General features: G+C 41.7%; 1 protein-coding gene across 4 annotated transcripts in view; it reads right to left on the reverse strand.

Moving 5' to 3' along the window:
* Window positions 1-801: 801 nt before the first annotated feature.
* SORCS1 (sortilin related VPS10 domain containing receptor 1) overlaps window positions 802-15,180 on the reverse strand; it is a 259,464-nt gene continuing 245,085 nt past the window's right edge. Inside the window, exons 24-28 of one of the 4 annotated variants that reach the window (XM_079313140.1) lie at window positions 9,460-9,559; window positions 6,098-6,203; window positions 5,758-5,918; window positions 4,206-4,324; window positions 803-2,874 (exon numbers count right to left, since the gene is read on the reverse strand). In XM_079313140.1, coding sequence (XP_079169266.1) covers window positions 2,818-2,874; window positions 4,206-4,324; window positions 5,758-5,918; window positions 6,098-6,203; window positions 9,460-9,559 — 543 coding nt within the window. In that variant the 3' untranslated portion in view covers window positions 803-2,817. Of the gene's footprint in view, window positions 2,875-4,205; window positions 4,325-5,757; window positions 5,919-6,097; window positions 6,204-9,459; window positions 9,560-15,180 lie in introns of all 4 variants that reach the window. The other 3 variants (XM_079313142.1, XM_079313141.1, XM_079313143.1) reach the window with 3 other exon arrangements.

The raw sequence follows: 15,180 nt of genomic DNA on the forward strand, positions 1-15,180 counted from the left end.
CTTAAACTATTAAAGCAGATTATGGCTTCACACACCTCAGTGAGTCACCTGCACTGCTGCCATTCCAGCCTGAATGGAGAAGGCTGCAGTGTCCACTTGAACAATCTAGGCTAATAATTGTTAATTACACTGGGGTCTGCCCAAGACTGAAAATTTTGCCCTCCTTCAATGAGAAAACTCAGGACTCCTGGACTCAGAATATGTCATACCACAGCCTTGGTTGCTGAGGATCCCAAACCCCAGATCTTTGACTGCATGTGCATACATAAATTCAGATCCTAAGGTACAAAAAAAGCACTGAACCAGGATCCTGTTATAAAAGGTGGCTGCATCCTGACTTGAAAAGCAGCAAAGTTCTGTTTTCTTCCCTTTTTTTCTCAGCACCATGCATCCACTGCCATATGGTAAGCTGACAGAAACTTCATTTTATTCACATGTAAATTAATCAGTAATGCTAATAGTTCAGACTTTCCTTCATCAGTGCTGGCAGAAGCAAAGCAAAAAAACATATATATATATTTTAAAGGAACATTTAACAGAGACTGTATGGGGTCAGGGAATGTAGTTGGGAGTTCCAGGGAACTGCTCAGAGCTCTATCATTGTGTGCTTGGAAAGCAGAAAAATTAAGGATTGAGAAAGTTATCTTTATATTGGCATCTTGCTTCTAGGAACTGTATTTCCCCCCATTTGTGAACATCCATATCATTTTTAAGTTATCAATTACCTCCTGTTTTAATATTGTTAGTGATTCCCACCAGGGATAGAGGCTAAAATGAGCAAGAAAACCATGGGCCTTCATTTAGAGACATAATCTGTTTAATAAATATGACTGTAAAAGCAATAAACAATAGCAATTATACATTACGCTACATTGTATTTAACGAAGGGCAAAAAGAAGATGAAAAAGTACATCAAAAAAAGTAATTTTAAAATTAGAAATAGTTCCAACACTATAAGAAAACTTTTTGATTGGCTTACTATAAAAATAAGTTGGCTAATGTTGGACTTCAGTGGGGACTATTATACAGTTGCAGTCAAAACTTTCCCATCTTTCTTAAAGCTGTAGTTGCAAACACAATAGCAAAGCCTACAAATTGCTGTTTCCACCAGTCCTCAGAGAAACTGCAGAAAGAGGCAGAGGATTCTGTACTGTGATTATCCTTTAACTACTATGGGGCTAATGACCTTGGTATCATTTTTCTTTTGCCAGCAAGTGGGTTGATTTAGATTTGTGCCCAGTTTGTGACAGAGAAATTCAAACCCACCACCACAAAATCCCTGCCCTGGGGCTCTGGGTCACACTGACCATGCTACTTTCTCCTGGTTTTGACTCATGGCACTGTCTACTGAACAAAACCCACCTGTGTCAGCAATCAGGGTGCCTCCTATGTGTGCCTCACTGATTGTGAACTGGCCTCTACTTGTCTTCAGCTGACATGGGCAAGTGTACACTGGTTACAGAACTTCTGTCTTTGCACTCCAAACCAAAATCCTGGTGCTAGGTTTAATTACCTGAGTTGGGTTGGAAATCAACAGTTGTAATGACCAGGAGCTGGGATTCACACACAGCTCTCCAGTGTCTTTGCAGGATGTGTTTGAGGTGTGCTAATCCTGATTTCCTGCTGTTCCCTTGCACAGTCTATGTGAACATGTCCTACAGACTCATTTCCACTTGGAGGGTAAGATACAAGCTTAAGTTATTGGTAAGAAATCAAATCTTTTGTAATAGTGGTGCTGTGGTGCTGAAGCTCAAAATGCATGGCAACAGTCCCAGGCCAAATTCTCCCTTCTCTGCCCACAGTGGCAGGAGCTTGCAGGTCTGCAACCAATGTGGGTGCCAAAGGAAGCCATAGGAAAACTGTGCACTGACCTTTTCTGCTCCCTATTCTATGGACAAGGTGCATTTCCAAAAACTGGCCCCCTTTGGGTGACTCTGAAAAGGCAGAGATCTGCTATGACTTCCCCAGACAAACTCAGCCATCAGCACTCCATGGAGCTGAGGGTGTTGCTTTCTCTCAGCCAGAACTGAAGGTGTAAGGCTGGCACAAAGCACAGTAAGTTCTTGCTGGCAATAACCTCATCTGCGATGCATGCTTGTTCTGTTCTAGGGTTAGGAGGCAGTGTTATCCTCCCTGGCACTACCAGTGGGATGCCTTGGTGTGAGCAGGCTGACAAATCTGATTTTGAAGGGGCCTGGCCTCGCAGCTGGCATCACCCACACTCACACCCAGCCTCCTCACAGTGTGGGGCACAGGCAGCAGCTGCAGCTAGAGGAACGAAGGGCAGAGTCCAAACAGAGAGATAAACCAGACTGACCAAGAATATTTTCAGTGCCTTAAAACTCCAGTGTGATTTTTGTGTGTGTGTCCTGCTGGAGCAGCTACCCCTCCCACAGCCCCCAGTGCTAAAAGAGCAGTTAAACCTAAAGCCAAGAACCCTAAACCCCCTCCCACCACCCAGCCCTTCTCCCCCCACATCCCAGCCCACCCCTCTCCCTACAGAGGAGACCCTCCCCATGCATATTCTTGGCCTATAACATTATGAATTTTCTACAAATTAGAGACAGATCAGAAAAAAGGGAGTGAAGGGTGAGGGGAAGGGCTGTAGGAGTGAATAGTGGTACCAGTTCCTCTCCCCCCACCCCCCACTAAAATTGAACACCTGTACAATGCAGTTCCACTATGGTCTCAGTATAATGTCCACATGCACAGGCTTAAAGCTAAAAACCCTTTGTCATCTGAAGAATTAAAAAGTCCAAATGCAGTGAGCTCTCCTCCTATTTTAGATACAGATGTTGGTGTCCTCAGTTCAACCATTTACATAGGTAGGGATTTCTTTTGTGCTCTGGGGCTCAGCAGCTGTGGAAATACTTCCTGTGGCAAAGAACAAAATAAAAGTCAGTAAATAACATGGATATTTAGTCAAGGAAGAGCTTGCAGTTATCACCTTGATGGCCTTTGGGATTCAGCTGTTTCAGACTGACACATTCTTTCCAGAAATATTTTCTTGTCATTCAAACACTGAAGATGATGTCCTGTTCTTTTGCTAATGAAGATGATTCACCCATGTTGAAAGGTAGAGGGAAAGGTAGGAGCAGAGGGGTGGAGGGAAGGAGGGGTTGAGGTCCTCAGAGGAACCGTGTAACTCATTTGCAATGATAAGGTGTTGGAAATTTCATAAATAACCTTAACCTTTGCATTTGCAAAAGAAGTGCTGAAACAACTCACATCCAGAAAATAGGAAAGTGAGGTTTTGCTGCCAGAGTTTGGAGAGAAAATTAAATGATGCAGGGACATTAATTCTGATCCCTCCAAGGCAGGATCCCTGAATGTCAGTCAAAGGTGATGGAAAAAAAAAAAGGTTTCTGAACAAGCATACCAAAGAGAAACACCCAATTATAGTCTTGCTTTGTTTTCCCAAAAGAAAGAAAACTCATTAAAAAAGAAATTGCTGATTTCCAGAAACAGATGAAGTAGTAGTATAGCAGAGTGCCTTTGCACTTTTTATTCTGTTCACACCTAGGTCCAGACCTTCTCATTTTGTCAATGAGCTCTGATTCAGTTTTCTAATTCATCTCACTGACAGGATGAAAAAACACTCTTAGGAAGTTTGTTGGACTGATTCCTTTTGATACATAATTGAGTCTGTGTATCTCACATATTTAACTTTAGTGCTCCATCCTGCAGCCACAGGTGCAAACCAAGGAGTTGTAAAAGGCCAATTTCTGGCTCAATGCAGTGTCCAGTAGCACAGCTGAAAAATGTATAAAATTCTGGCTGTTATAGAAAGCCAGAAATGCTATAGATGAAATGAAATTAAAACCTGCCCCCAAAATTTGCTTTTGGTATGCCTTATCCTGGAGCTTTCCAAGGTTCAAGACTCCACCAGCAGCAAGAGCAGTTTTGAAGGTACCTTGCATAGAGCTGACAGTGACTGACCCTTGCCACTGCAGCCTGAGTGACATGTGAAAAATGTTTTTACCTTCTCCTGGAACTGCATGAACCACCACCACTGCATTCTTTTAGAAAGGGGAAGCTCAAAGCCCAAAGCTCACCCAATTCTAGAAAGAGAGTTCCTGACTTGAAATTGGGTGTTTCTCTTAACATCTTACAGCAATTTTGCCTTGGAAGTTTCTTAGGGACAAAAAAAATGACAATAAAAAAAACCCCAAACATTAAAAAAAATGTTTAAGTTTAGGACCCACCGCTCTGGGTCTTGGCTTGAAATCTCTTGGTGATCCACAGGCTTTTTGGAAGTCCTCTGTCCAGACTACCTTGGTTGCATTTCCTTTCCTTGGGTTCTGCAGTGTGGCCTGAGGTTGCTCTGTATGGGGAATACCACATGGGAAGGTTGATCCCCTCATTCCATCCTGTGTTCTGCTAAGCAGGGTGTCCAGGTCTGCTGATAAATAGCTACTTAAAAGCTTTTAATAGCTAAAAAATCTCCTTAGTGAACAGGTTAGGAGAGATCAGCATTGACTGCAGTGGAGCTTCCAGCTTACACATCAGTTTCGTCAAAAGCTTTTCTCCTTTTTCCTCCCAGGTTGTTTCACAGGCTGCAATCTTAGCCCATCACACTCCCCCCTTTAATTGCCCTTTTCCTTGGTCTCTCTCTACAGTAGCCATGACTCCAAAACTGCTTCAGCAAACACTCCAATAGATTTTAGGAACATCCTCAGGTCAGAGCCAAGGTTTGTTTAGGCTGATGAAACTGTGCAAATAAGGAATCTCAGTTGCAACTGTGCTTCACTCCTGCCTAAGTTGCAGAATCACAAACAGCTGGGGTTGGAAGGGATCTCTGGAGAGCATCTAGTCCAACCCCCCTGCTGAAACAATTCCACCCAGAGCAGGTTGCACGGGATCATGTCCAGGAGAGTTCTGACTATCTCCAGAGAAGGACACTCCACAACATCCCTGGGCAGCCTTTTCTCTTTAATTTTTTCAAAACAAGTGCATTTCTTTATGTGCATGGGTACCCACTGTCTGGACCTGCAGAACTGTCACCTCATGAGTGAGGCTGAGCATTGCCTAAGCAGTCCTGGCTTTAGCAGAACATGTCTCCAGACTGAAACCTCCCTTTTCTGTCCCAATATTTCTACTGCAGCCAGGGTAACAGAAAACAGACTGATCCCAGAATGCCCAGTCCAAATCTATTCACTGCAGGTCCTAAAAAAGCCTGCTTTTGGAAATAATCAAACACAGAGGCCTCTGGGAGAAGTCAGCCTGAGGATAAATCCAGCTGTCCAATACTGAGATCCCAGGTTTTACTCAGTTTATTTGGGAATAAGCCAGAATAACTCTGCTGCAGGCAACAAGGTCTGGCACAGCACAAAGATCCCAGCAGTCAAAACATCAACAGATATTTAGCTTTTGGATATTACTTACCAAATCACCTGCTCACCTCCATGTTCCAGGTGAGGGTGGCTGAAGTTCTTCTGGCTATGGAGCTTAGCCCCACAACTATATCAGCCCAGCAAAATAAATTACATTGCCAGCAGGGTTTTTTTGAGAAGGGGAGGGGAATCTACATAGAGCAACTAGGAGAGAGAAAAAGCCTAAAGTTGTTCCCCTCCCTTTCATCACATGGCAGTGAGGGAGAGGAAAGAGTTAGAAGGTTTCCTGTAGCAAATCTAATGTTGCAGCAGAAGAGGATGGGAAGAGGATTGTGCAGGAATATGGGAAGAGGGAAGCTGAGAAAAAGGTTAGCCAATTATAAGTCGGAGTCTGACCAGCTGCAGGATGCTGCAAGTTATTTACCTATGGGGTGGACTTCCAACTTCTCATCTACTAGTTGCTCAGGGCTCATCAGCTCACTTTGAGGGACATTAGGTATGCTTTCCCTCTGACTGACTGGACTGACCATCTCTTGATCTTTTTCATTCTGCATCTGTGCATATATATTAAGGCCAGGAATCTTCCTAAAACATTAACAGAAACCATCATTGTGTGGTACTCTGGCAGATGATGTAGTATCAGCTTTAACAAACCAAAAAAACAGCTCACTCAGAAAAAAAAAAAACAACCCAGCAAACAAACCCCAAACACCTCACTGAAAGGCAGCAAGGGAGAGAAGGAAATGGCTCAGGGAAGCTCATACCTTTTGAACTTGTAGATGACAAACACAGCTAGTCCCACAAAAACCACAGAGAGGAGCATCAGCATGGCTGAGCCACTGTGACTGGGAGTGAGGTCCACCAGGGGAGCTGCAAGAGAGGAGGAGGTTAGAGCCAGCCCAGCCTGAAGGGAAAGCTTCTCCCTCCACAAACACAGCTCATTCTCCCTCTTATTGCACTCACAGCAGGTCTACACATCTCCTGGGCTTCCCTCCCTTTTTAATCCACCTGGGAAGAAACCCAAGTTTAGATCACTTGTGATGCTCAACAGATCCCTTGATGTGAAGTTTCACAGCTTTTCCTTTAGAGGACTTTCTTTCAGATTCAAGGAAAAAAAAGAACCAAAACACACCAAAACCAATCTTAATCAGACAAAGAGCCTCTCTGTACTTCTCCTCAAGAGGTTTGCTCACCATGTTGCCATAACCCCTCCCAAAATAAGGCCACCCAACCCATCCAGAACCATGGATATCCAAGAAATACAAAGTGAATGGTACTAAACAGAGTATCCACACACAAGGAAGGCAGTGAGTCTCCAGGCAGTTCCACATGTAGGAACAGAGCAGTCAGATGTTCATGCAGACAGACACAGAGCTCCAGCTGTGCCAGGACATGGAGCAAACACATCCTCACACACAGAGCATGGCCCAGGTAGTGCCCTCCTCTGCATGGCACTCAAAGGCAACTCAAACTGCAGCCAAACACACACATCCTAGCCCTGCACTGAACAGAGCCCTCCTAAACCAGCCAGAAGACAAGGAAACAGGCACACACAGGCAAAGGCACACACATCACATGCAGATGTATTTTCAGCTTCACACTCAGATTGATAAAGCCAACGTTTACAAAGAGAAGCAAAAAACCTTGCCCTTCCCACATCTAGCAGGAATCCAAATGAAAGAATCCATTAATATGAATTCCTTACACATCTCCACTCTGTCCCCTCTCCATCTGTGTTTTGTGGGTCTCTGCAGCTCTGTGGGATGACAAAGTGGCTCTCCAGCCTATTCAGATTCAGCATCACTCAATGTTCTTGCTCTAATGCTGCACTGAGAGCCTAGCAATAAACAGCTATTTAACTGCTTTGTGAGGAATATTGGCATATTTTCCTCTGCCTTAAAGCTGAAGTTGTTGTCTGTTGGGCTGGGGACATGGGTTTGTTTATCTCATGAGAAGAAGGAATGAACATGATGACAGAATCACAGTCTGTTGTCTATAATTGCCATAAATTAATCCTTTCTCTAGTGTGGTCTGAACAAAGAAGACAAAAGTCTGAAATGTGCTGAGGCCAGTGCCTGTCATTCCTCTGTGCTCCAGGGAATGCACACACACACACACTCACACACTCACACACACACACAGGGTCATTTCTACAGGTTCTGCTTGACTGTCTACTCCAAGTTGCTTTAGAAACCTGCACTTTACTCCTGTGCTGCAGAAAATGCTGCTGTGTGTGGGCAGGCACACACAGAGGGGAACACACCTGTGCACTCAGGCATGGCAACATTAATCTAGGTGCACACATGTAAGTGTGTGCACACTTCCAAAAACACCTGCTGAGCTTTGTGGTTCAGCCAGCTACTGCCCACAGCTACCAGAGTCCAACACAAAATCAGTGGAAAGGTTGGGAAAGAAGGGATAACACAGCCCAGAGCAGCACCTTGGGGCACGTGCATCCCCTGGGACTGTGTTTTCTAAGGGTTGCTTCTGGCACTGTGCTGTGTTCCAGATTTCCCTGCTTCATTTTATTTAATTTTTTACAAAAGCTTGGATTTCCAAAGGCCAGTTCTTATTTTCTACCAACCAAAACAACAGCTTTCAGCAGAGAAGTCTCTCATGGCTTTTTGTCAGATTTTGAACTATTCACAATTTTTGGTAATGAAATTGGGCCTTTTACTTAGACAGAGAACATGACCTCTGCAGCTTGTTAAGGAGACATAATTCCTCAAAGACCTCACAGTGGCTGTTCTCTGGGTTTTTAATGCATAGTTTGGCCACCCAAGCTCATTTTGCATTCTTACTGTATCCTGTTTCTGCAAGATACAAAATCCTATAGGGTTCCTATGGGACACTGTGAGTCCAGTTACAGCAATCACTCACTGGTGGCTTTGAGAAAGTACAGCAAAGTCTGCCTTGCAGAAAAAAAGAGTGTTTGCACCTGCTATGGACAGAAAATACTTCTTCCTGGTGTCTATGTGAAAATACAAATAAAAACGTGCATTTTTGGTAAAAATTATGAACAATTGCCTGCAACTCCATTTTTGAAGCTGACATTAAATGCTTTTGGTTCTAACTTGTCTAAAAATAAGCATCTGGTCATCTGTTGCACAGCTAATAGAAAGCAGAAATATACAGCAATATTCCCAGGACAGAGATGAGAAAGTTAGTTCTTCTTAGGAAAAATGAAATATTGGAAACCCCAAGCCTTTCTTTTGGGGGAATTTAAATGCAGTTACACCACACTCTTTCTTAATAGTCTCCTTTTTTCTTACTGCTTACAAGGCAGCACGTGGACTGACACCTGGTTAGGCAGATCCATGCACACCACAAAAAGCTTTTTGGAGAGCAGTTTGCTGGTGCAAATGAACTGAGGGTGTAAGTTTGCAAGCTACCAAAACCAGCTGATACCAACTGATCAGAATTATCAGCAGTGCCTGGGGAAAGTGAACTCCTAAGAGTGTGGATTGGTTTGTCCCATCTCCTGTAATAGTTTAGTAGGACCTGTGCTATGAAATGAGGTTTTAGCATGCAGAATGGACAGTGACATATGTAATTAAATATCAGGACTTTGGAGATTATTTATTTTGAGATAAGATTAGTTAATTTCCAATGCCCAATCTTATTTTTGTCCATTTTCTTTTGTCTTTTGCACATATCTATATGTCTTTCAGACTGCTGAACAACTTTTGAGAGTGTTTAGTTGCTTTGAATGCTTGTTGACTCTAGAATATCTGCACATATCCAAGGCTAGCAGGTAACTTTTGCTCTGTGTGACCCAGGCTGAAAATGCCATGGTGCTGCTTAGCTGTTAAATATTTCAGAGATAACCAAGAAATACAAACTTCTACTGTTACTTATACCACGTTTCAAAAAAAGCAGTAAATTCTTGCACCTAAGGAAACAAAAGGATTAGCTGTAAATGCAATCTTTTTGACATGATATAGAAAGGTGAGGTAGAGCAGAAATTTTAATGTCTGCTCATACACCGTGTTGTTATTGTGATATAAAAAAAGAGAAATGTTTAAAGCAATGTTTAAAAAAGCTGATAGCACACTACTACCATTGATATATTGCTTGCTGTGCCACAGAGCTACACAGAAGGCACACACAGAGAGAGAACACTCACCTGCTGTTAAATGGGCAGCGTGGACAAGGATTCGAACTCCTGGCTTCAACTCAAAATGGACCAGGTTTTGATTCAGTTTCTGGATCAGCGTTTCTGAAATCTGGGAAGGAAAAATCCAACCAACCAACCAACAAAGAGAAAAAAAAAAAAAAAGAATAAAGAAATGCATTTGTTTCTTGATTATTGGTTTAGATTGCCAGTAGGTGGCTAGGAAATGGAGCGGTGGGCAAAGCAAAGATTTTGGAGACTTTCCAAGCACAAATTCCCATCACCTCACAATGAAGGATTTTGGACAGGGTGGTTTGTGTATGGTCAGCACTAACTGAGCAACAAGGTGCCCTGTCACACCTCTGTGGGAGCAGCTCAGCAGTAAAAGGGGATTGAGCCCCACAGGAACATCCCACCTACATGGGAAAGTGGCCACAGGACCAGCCAGAGCAGCACTGGCCAGTGAACTCATTCCCTGTTCAAGGGAAAAGGAACATTTCAATTGTTAATCAACACCTGCTCGTAGTGAGCAACTTCTTGATTGTTAAATGACCAGTTCCATGCTCTGAGTATTTTTGTAACATGAAAATATACCTGGATAAAAATGAATGGTTTAGATTCTTGCCACAGCTGGCAGTTAATTTTCCAGTTCTAAAAGCAAATTTCATTTCATCCAGCTCTGAGATTCAAACCAGCTGCTCCCTAATCCTTAAAAATGTACCAGAACCAGCTTGAATGTCTAAGTGTTTACTGACTACAGAATGTGGCTTAAAAAAAATACATGTTCTATCTCTTCTTATGGGTTACATGCATAACCCACTCTCTTTCACAGAGCTTTCAGATCACCAGATTATCTTTCCATAACTGACAACATCAACAGAGCCCTAATAGAAATGAAGCTGATTACTCCTCCTTCAAGGACACAACATAAAAGATGAGATAGGACCCCATGAAATCTGTATTTGTACAGTAAAGGAGCCAAACTTTGGTCCAATTTGTTGGCAAAATGCCTTTTTTTAAGTCAGTTTGTCACAATATACAGCGATCCACTTTTTCCACATCACATCACACTTCATTACATGCAAGAAGTTCCAGACATCTTGTCATTAAAAACAAAAAATTCAGGTAGATTAATCAAAGAGACATGGTGTTGACAGTTTGTTGTGTGTCTTTTGTATGTTCATTTGCCTCACATTTCATGTATTTCACATTTTCTTACAACACAGATCAATTTTTCAATTCAACAGTCACAGCTCTCCAGGTCGGCTTATTAAGGAGCAGTGGTTGGAAAACTGGAAAAACAACATCCCCCCATAAACCTTAATATGCAGTTGCTCAGAATGTGTTTTTATAGCCAAAAAATCAGGATCAAGTGGAATCCTATTCTAGTGCTCACCACTTAATTCAATTTGTTTTAAATAAATCCTTATTCCTTCTTGAAGATTAATGAACAATTGTCAGAAAAAAGAACATTCCAATAATTTTTACACCATCTTTTTCATGTTATTCATTTTTGTCTGGTTGAGCTATTTCAGTGAATTCTACCCAGATATGATTAGATGTTCCTTGGCTATCATTCATCACAGTATGAGATTTATCTGCTTCTCTTTTTTTTTTTTTTTAACATTCTTAATGGTTGTTTCAATACTCTTGGCTCATACACTTCATTTCTGGCTGCTGATCACTTGAATAGGTGCCTTCGGTCCAATATCAATTTGGCAATAACTCTTACAGGCATTTTATTTATATTTTTAAATACATCTCTTTAAAGTTACAATTTATTTCATGAGTGCCAGAATGAGCAGTAAATATATTTCTTCCAATAGCAAGAAAAAAATTACCACCTGCATTCAAAGAGCCATCTGTTGAGCTCAGAGCAGCAGGGATGGTGACACAAAGATGTGCAGTACATGAAGAATGCCTGGGAAGCAAATTATAGCCCTCTTCAAGGATTTGACTGTATTAATAACCAAGATTGACAACTATAAAAAGTTTTTCATCTTTAAAACTAGAGCGACAGATGCAGATTAGTATTCTGCAAACCAGGTACATTAATGGCTCATGGAACTAATGGGAAAAGTATCATCCTGGCTGTATCCAGTCCTACACAAAATCCAACAGCTCTCCTCCATAACTCTGCAGGAATTTTCCTTTCTGCTCTGAGATCCTGATGGTGCTAGGGCAGCTGAGCCTCTGGGAAAAAAAAACCCAAAAAAACCAAAAACAACAACAACAACAAATAAAAAAACCACCAGCAAATAAAAGACAGTAAACTAAAGAAAGGAGATAACCACATTGTGTGTTATTCTTCTTCATCACATGGTGATAGCTGCACAAAATGTCATGGAGAGAGCAGAGGTAAAAAAAAGTGCTGGAGAATGGCTTCCTCAAGGATTTGGGCAAGAAAGGGAAGAATGGGAGAGTGTGGAGAAAGTCAGCATGAGAAGGTACAAGGGATTAGGTTGGGCACTACTGACTTGAAGGGACAGTGAGATGTCACCTGCCTGAGAGCTCCTGTGGCAAAACAGCAGCTGAGAGGTGCTGGGGCTGCCTGCCACAGGCAAGGTGTGTGAGAGAGGAAAGTCAACAGGTATTCCTCTCTGGAGGGCCAATGGAGAGGAAAAACAGGATAGAGAGAGGCAGCAAGGGTGAAGTACAAAGAAAAGGGAAGAAAGACAGAAAGAAGGAGTAACAACTGAAATTTATTATTACTGTATTGCTTTGCTACTTGATTATGAATGAGGACTTCACTGCCTAACATCCTGTACAAATTCATCTCAGACAAAAATAATTTCTGCCTGAGACCATCAGTGTCTCAGAAGAGGCTTGAAACAGCCATAACTGTTCCAGGACTACACACAAAGTGTCAAAACTGGCAGCAACACTCTTCATCCTGCACAGAAAATGGAGAATATTTCCTTGGCTCGATTAATTACATGTTCTCCCAGTGGCTTTTTGTGTACAGCTTTTTTTTTTTTTTTTTTTTTATCCTTGGTCATTATGGAATCTGAACAACTGAAAAAAGTGAGTAACAGCCTAAGATCTTCAAAAGTGCCAGAAGTTCTAGTGAGAATCAGACATCTGCCTTCCTCAGGCAGCTCTGGAGATTCCTGACACACACATCCAAGGGAACAACAGATGCATTCAGACATGTTTTTAAAATGTTTGCTTGCTTGGTACAATATTTTCATTTTTCTTTATGTCGAAAACAAGATTCTCTTCAAAACAGACAGAGTGAAAATGCATTTCTATACTCCTAAAAATTATCTGAAATAGAAACCAAACATAATGGCTTAAAATGCCAGTATTTGAGATCAGTGAGCAGCTTACATAAATCTCAAGGGCAAATTCACATTGGGAATGGACACTGCTCTCCAGAGCTGGACCTAGCAATGTTTGTGGTCCTCACATGGTCCCAAGGGGACCTGTGCACTGAAAGGTGTCAGGACATTTGCTTTGGGATTAGAGAACTTTACCTTTCTTACTCCAAAGTAAGAGTAAGCCTATTTCTAGCTCAGTTATCAGACTTCAATCTAGGAGTGGTTCTGACTTGACTCATTTTCAGCACTAATAAAGTGAATTAAATTTTTACACAAAGGCTGATCTCAGTTGTTGAGGTAATAAAAAGGTTTTGATGGTAAACATTTTTGGGTTTGTGCTTCCCTTTATTTCTGCACTCAAAGTGATACCATGGAGGCATTTTGGTTTAAAAAGCAGAAAAAGAAACATCAAAGTACTTTGACTTGTTCCAAAAAAAGCAATGTGACTCCAGGTGAACAGCCAGATCTCCATCTGGGGAACAGGTTGGCCTCAGGCCTCCCCCTCTTCATCTCTCCCTCCTGGAGATGCAACTAACTTAGCTGAAGACAAAACTTCTTAGAATAGCAACCTCTTAATTTATAGTCTTCAAGAGTCTCTCTTGTGAAAATAATTAGCTTTCAGAATTAGTTTTGGTCCTTAACTGAGCCTCATTGACTTTATCTGCTTCATTTGCAGAATTAAGCATGATGTGCAAAAATAATTCAGTAATAGGAACTATTCTTCATGTATCATTTTTCATCAAAGGACACATAATGAATAATAATAACAGACAATTTGTGAATGGGAAATAAAAGAGATTCCAATTTAAAAATGGAATAAAACAAAAATTAATTTGGCTTCTCTTAGCATTTTGTCAGATTTAGGACTGTAAAAGAACCATGTGAACCAAGAAGTAGAATTATCACTGAGAAGGGCATTTTCCCATACCTTTATTGACTTTTGAAACCCCTGATGTAAATTATTTTAGACTAATTGAATGTGATTCAACTGTGCCAGTATGCAGTAGCTAAGAATCTTGATAATTTTATAGATACTGTGTAAAGATCCCAAGTAATGAGTGCTACACTTCAATTCATCGAGCAAATCAATAAACAACTAAGGAAAGAATTATGCACATTGATTTAGCAGGAAGAAACTTGAACCAACATTGGGAAAGTGAAGCAGTCAGGGCCAATGTGGAATTCTTTAAACTGTGCCACTTGCCCTGGATGACCTTGGACACTTCACATGGGGCCTCTAAAGCTTGCTTGCCTTAGCACTGGAAAGAGCACAGGCAATGACTTACTGGCTCCAGCAGGAATTTCTTCTGATCTTTAATGGAAGATGCTAAATTCAAGCTGCTGGGAGTACCCAGGGACACAGTGAGAGCACAAGGCAGAGGATATTCCTGTGGTTACTCTGGGACAAGAATGGAACAGCAGATATGAACCCAGAGAGAACCTGGACATAAAAGCCAGGATCCACTTTTGATGAACAAAGGCAACCAGAAACAGCCTTGAGAATCAAGGGCTGCTCTGTACACTGAGCAAAAGATGAGGGAGAGAGGGCTGATAGTCACATGGCAGGAGTTAACTCAAAGGAATAAAGACAAGAGATTTACACTGCCTCTCCTGCAGCACACAAGCAGCTATCAAGAAAAGCTGGCTAAGGAAAAAAAGCCCCTGGTACAAAGTATTTTGGTTCACATTATTCCATCCTCTGCTCATCTGCCTTTACTTCTCAATACTGGCCCAACCTCCCCTAAGTACCAGTGGAACACCTGATCTTCATTCAAAGGCACAGATGTTAAAAAAATCTCTCCTAGTAAACATTAGATTTACCCCATATATCAACCTCTTCCTGGAATTTAATTTCCAGGACTGATTGGCACCACTTTTTGTAAGATTTGAAGGTGTTCACTGTCATGATCTTGTTGCTAAAAATATTTTGGTCATGGGCACACCTGAAATACATCAGAGAAAAGGAAAATACTGAAAGCAAATACACTGAAACACTAAAGCTTAGGAGGGTGGTGGAAAGAAAACCCCAAACTATAAAATAAGATAGAAGCTCCATCAGCTACAAAGAACAGATGTAAAACTAAATCTGCTTTAAGGAAAGAATCCCAGGAGGTATGTGCTTACAGGCTTCCTGGATGCCACTCTCAATGGTTTTAAATTCACAAGAGGTATTTAATCTCTGCAGTTCATCACTGTCCATTTGATATTCAGTCATCCATGCCATTTCCCATCTCTTTGGCTGGATACAGCACTGGCCACAGCTGCAACATACTGAGTACAGTTGGCCACCAACCAGCTGATGTCACCATTTGCCAAAGTCTCCATCCTGCTCTGTTGCTGGGAGCTCTTCTCAGAGAAAAGATTAATGGCCTCAAATGCCATTAACTATCTGCTCCTACCCCTGTTTTCTTCT

Source organism: Erithacus rubecula, assembly GCF_903797595.1.
Source record: "Erithacus rubecula genome assembly, chromosome: 9".
NCBI classification, from domain to species: domain Eukaryota; kingdom Metazoa; phylum Chordata; class Aves; order Passeriformes; family Muscicapidae; genus Erithacus; species Erithacus rubecula.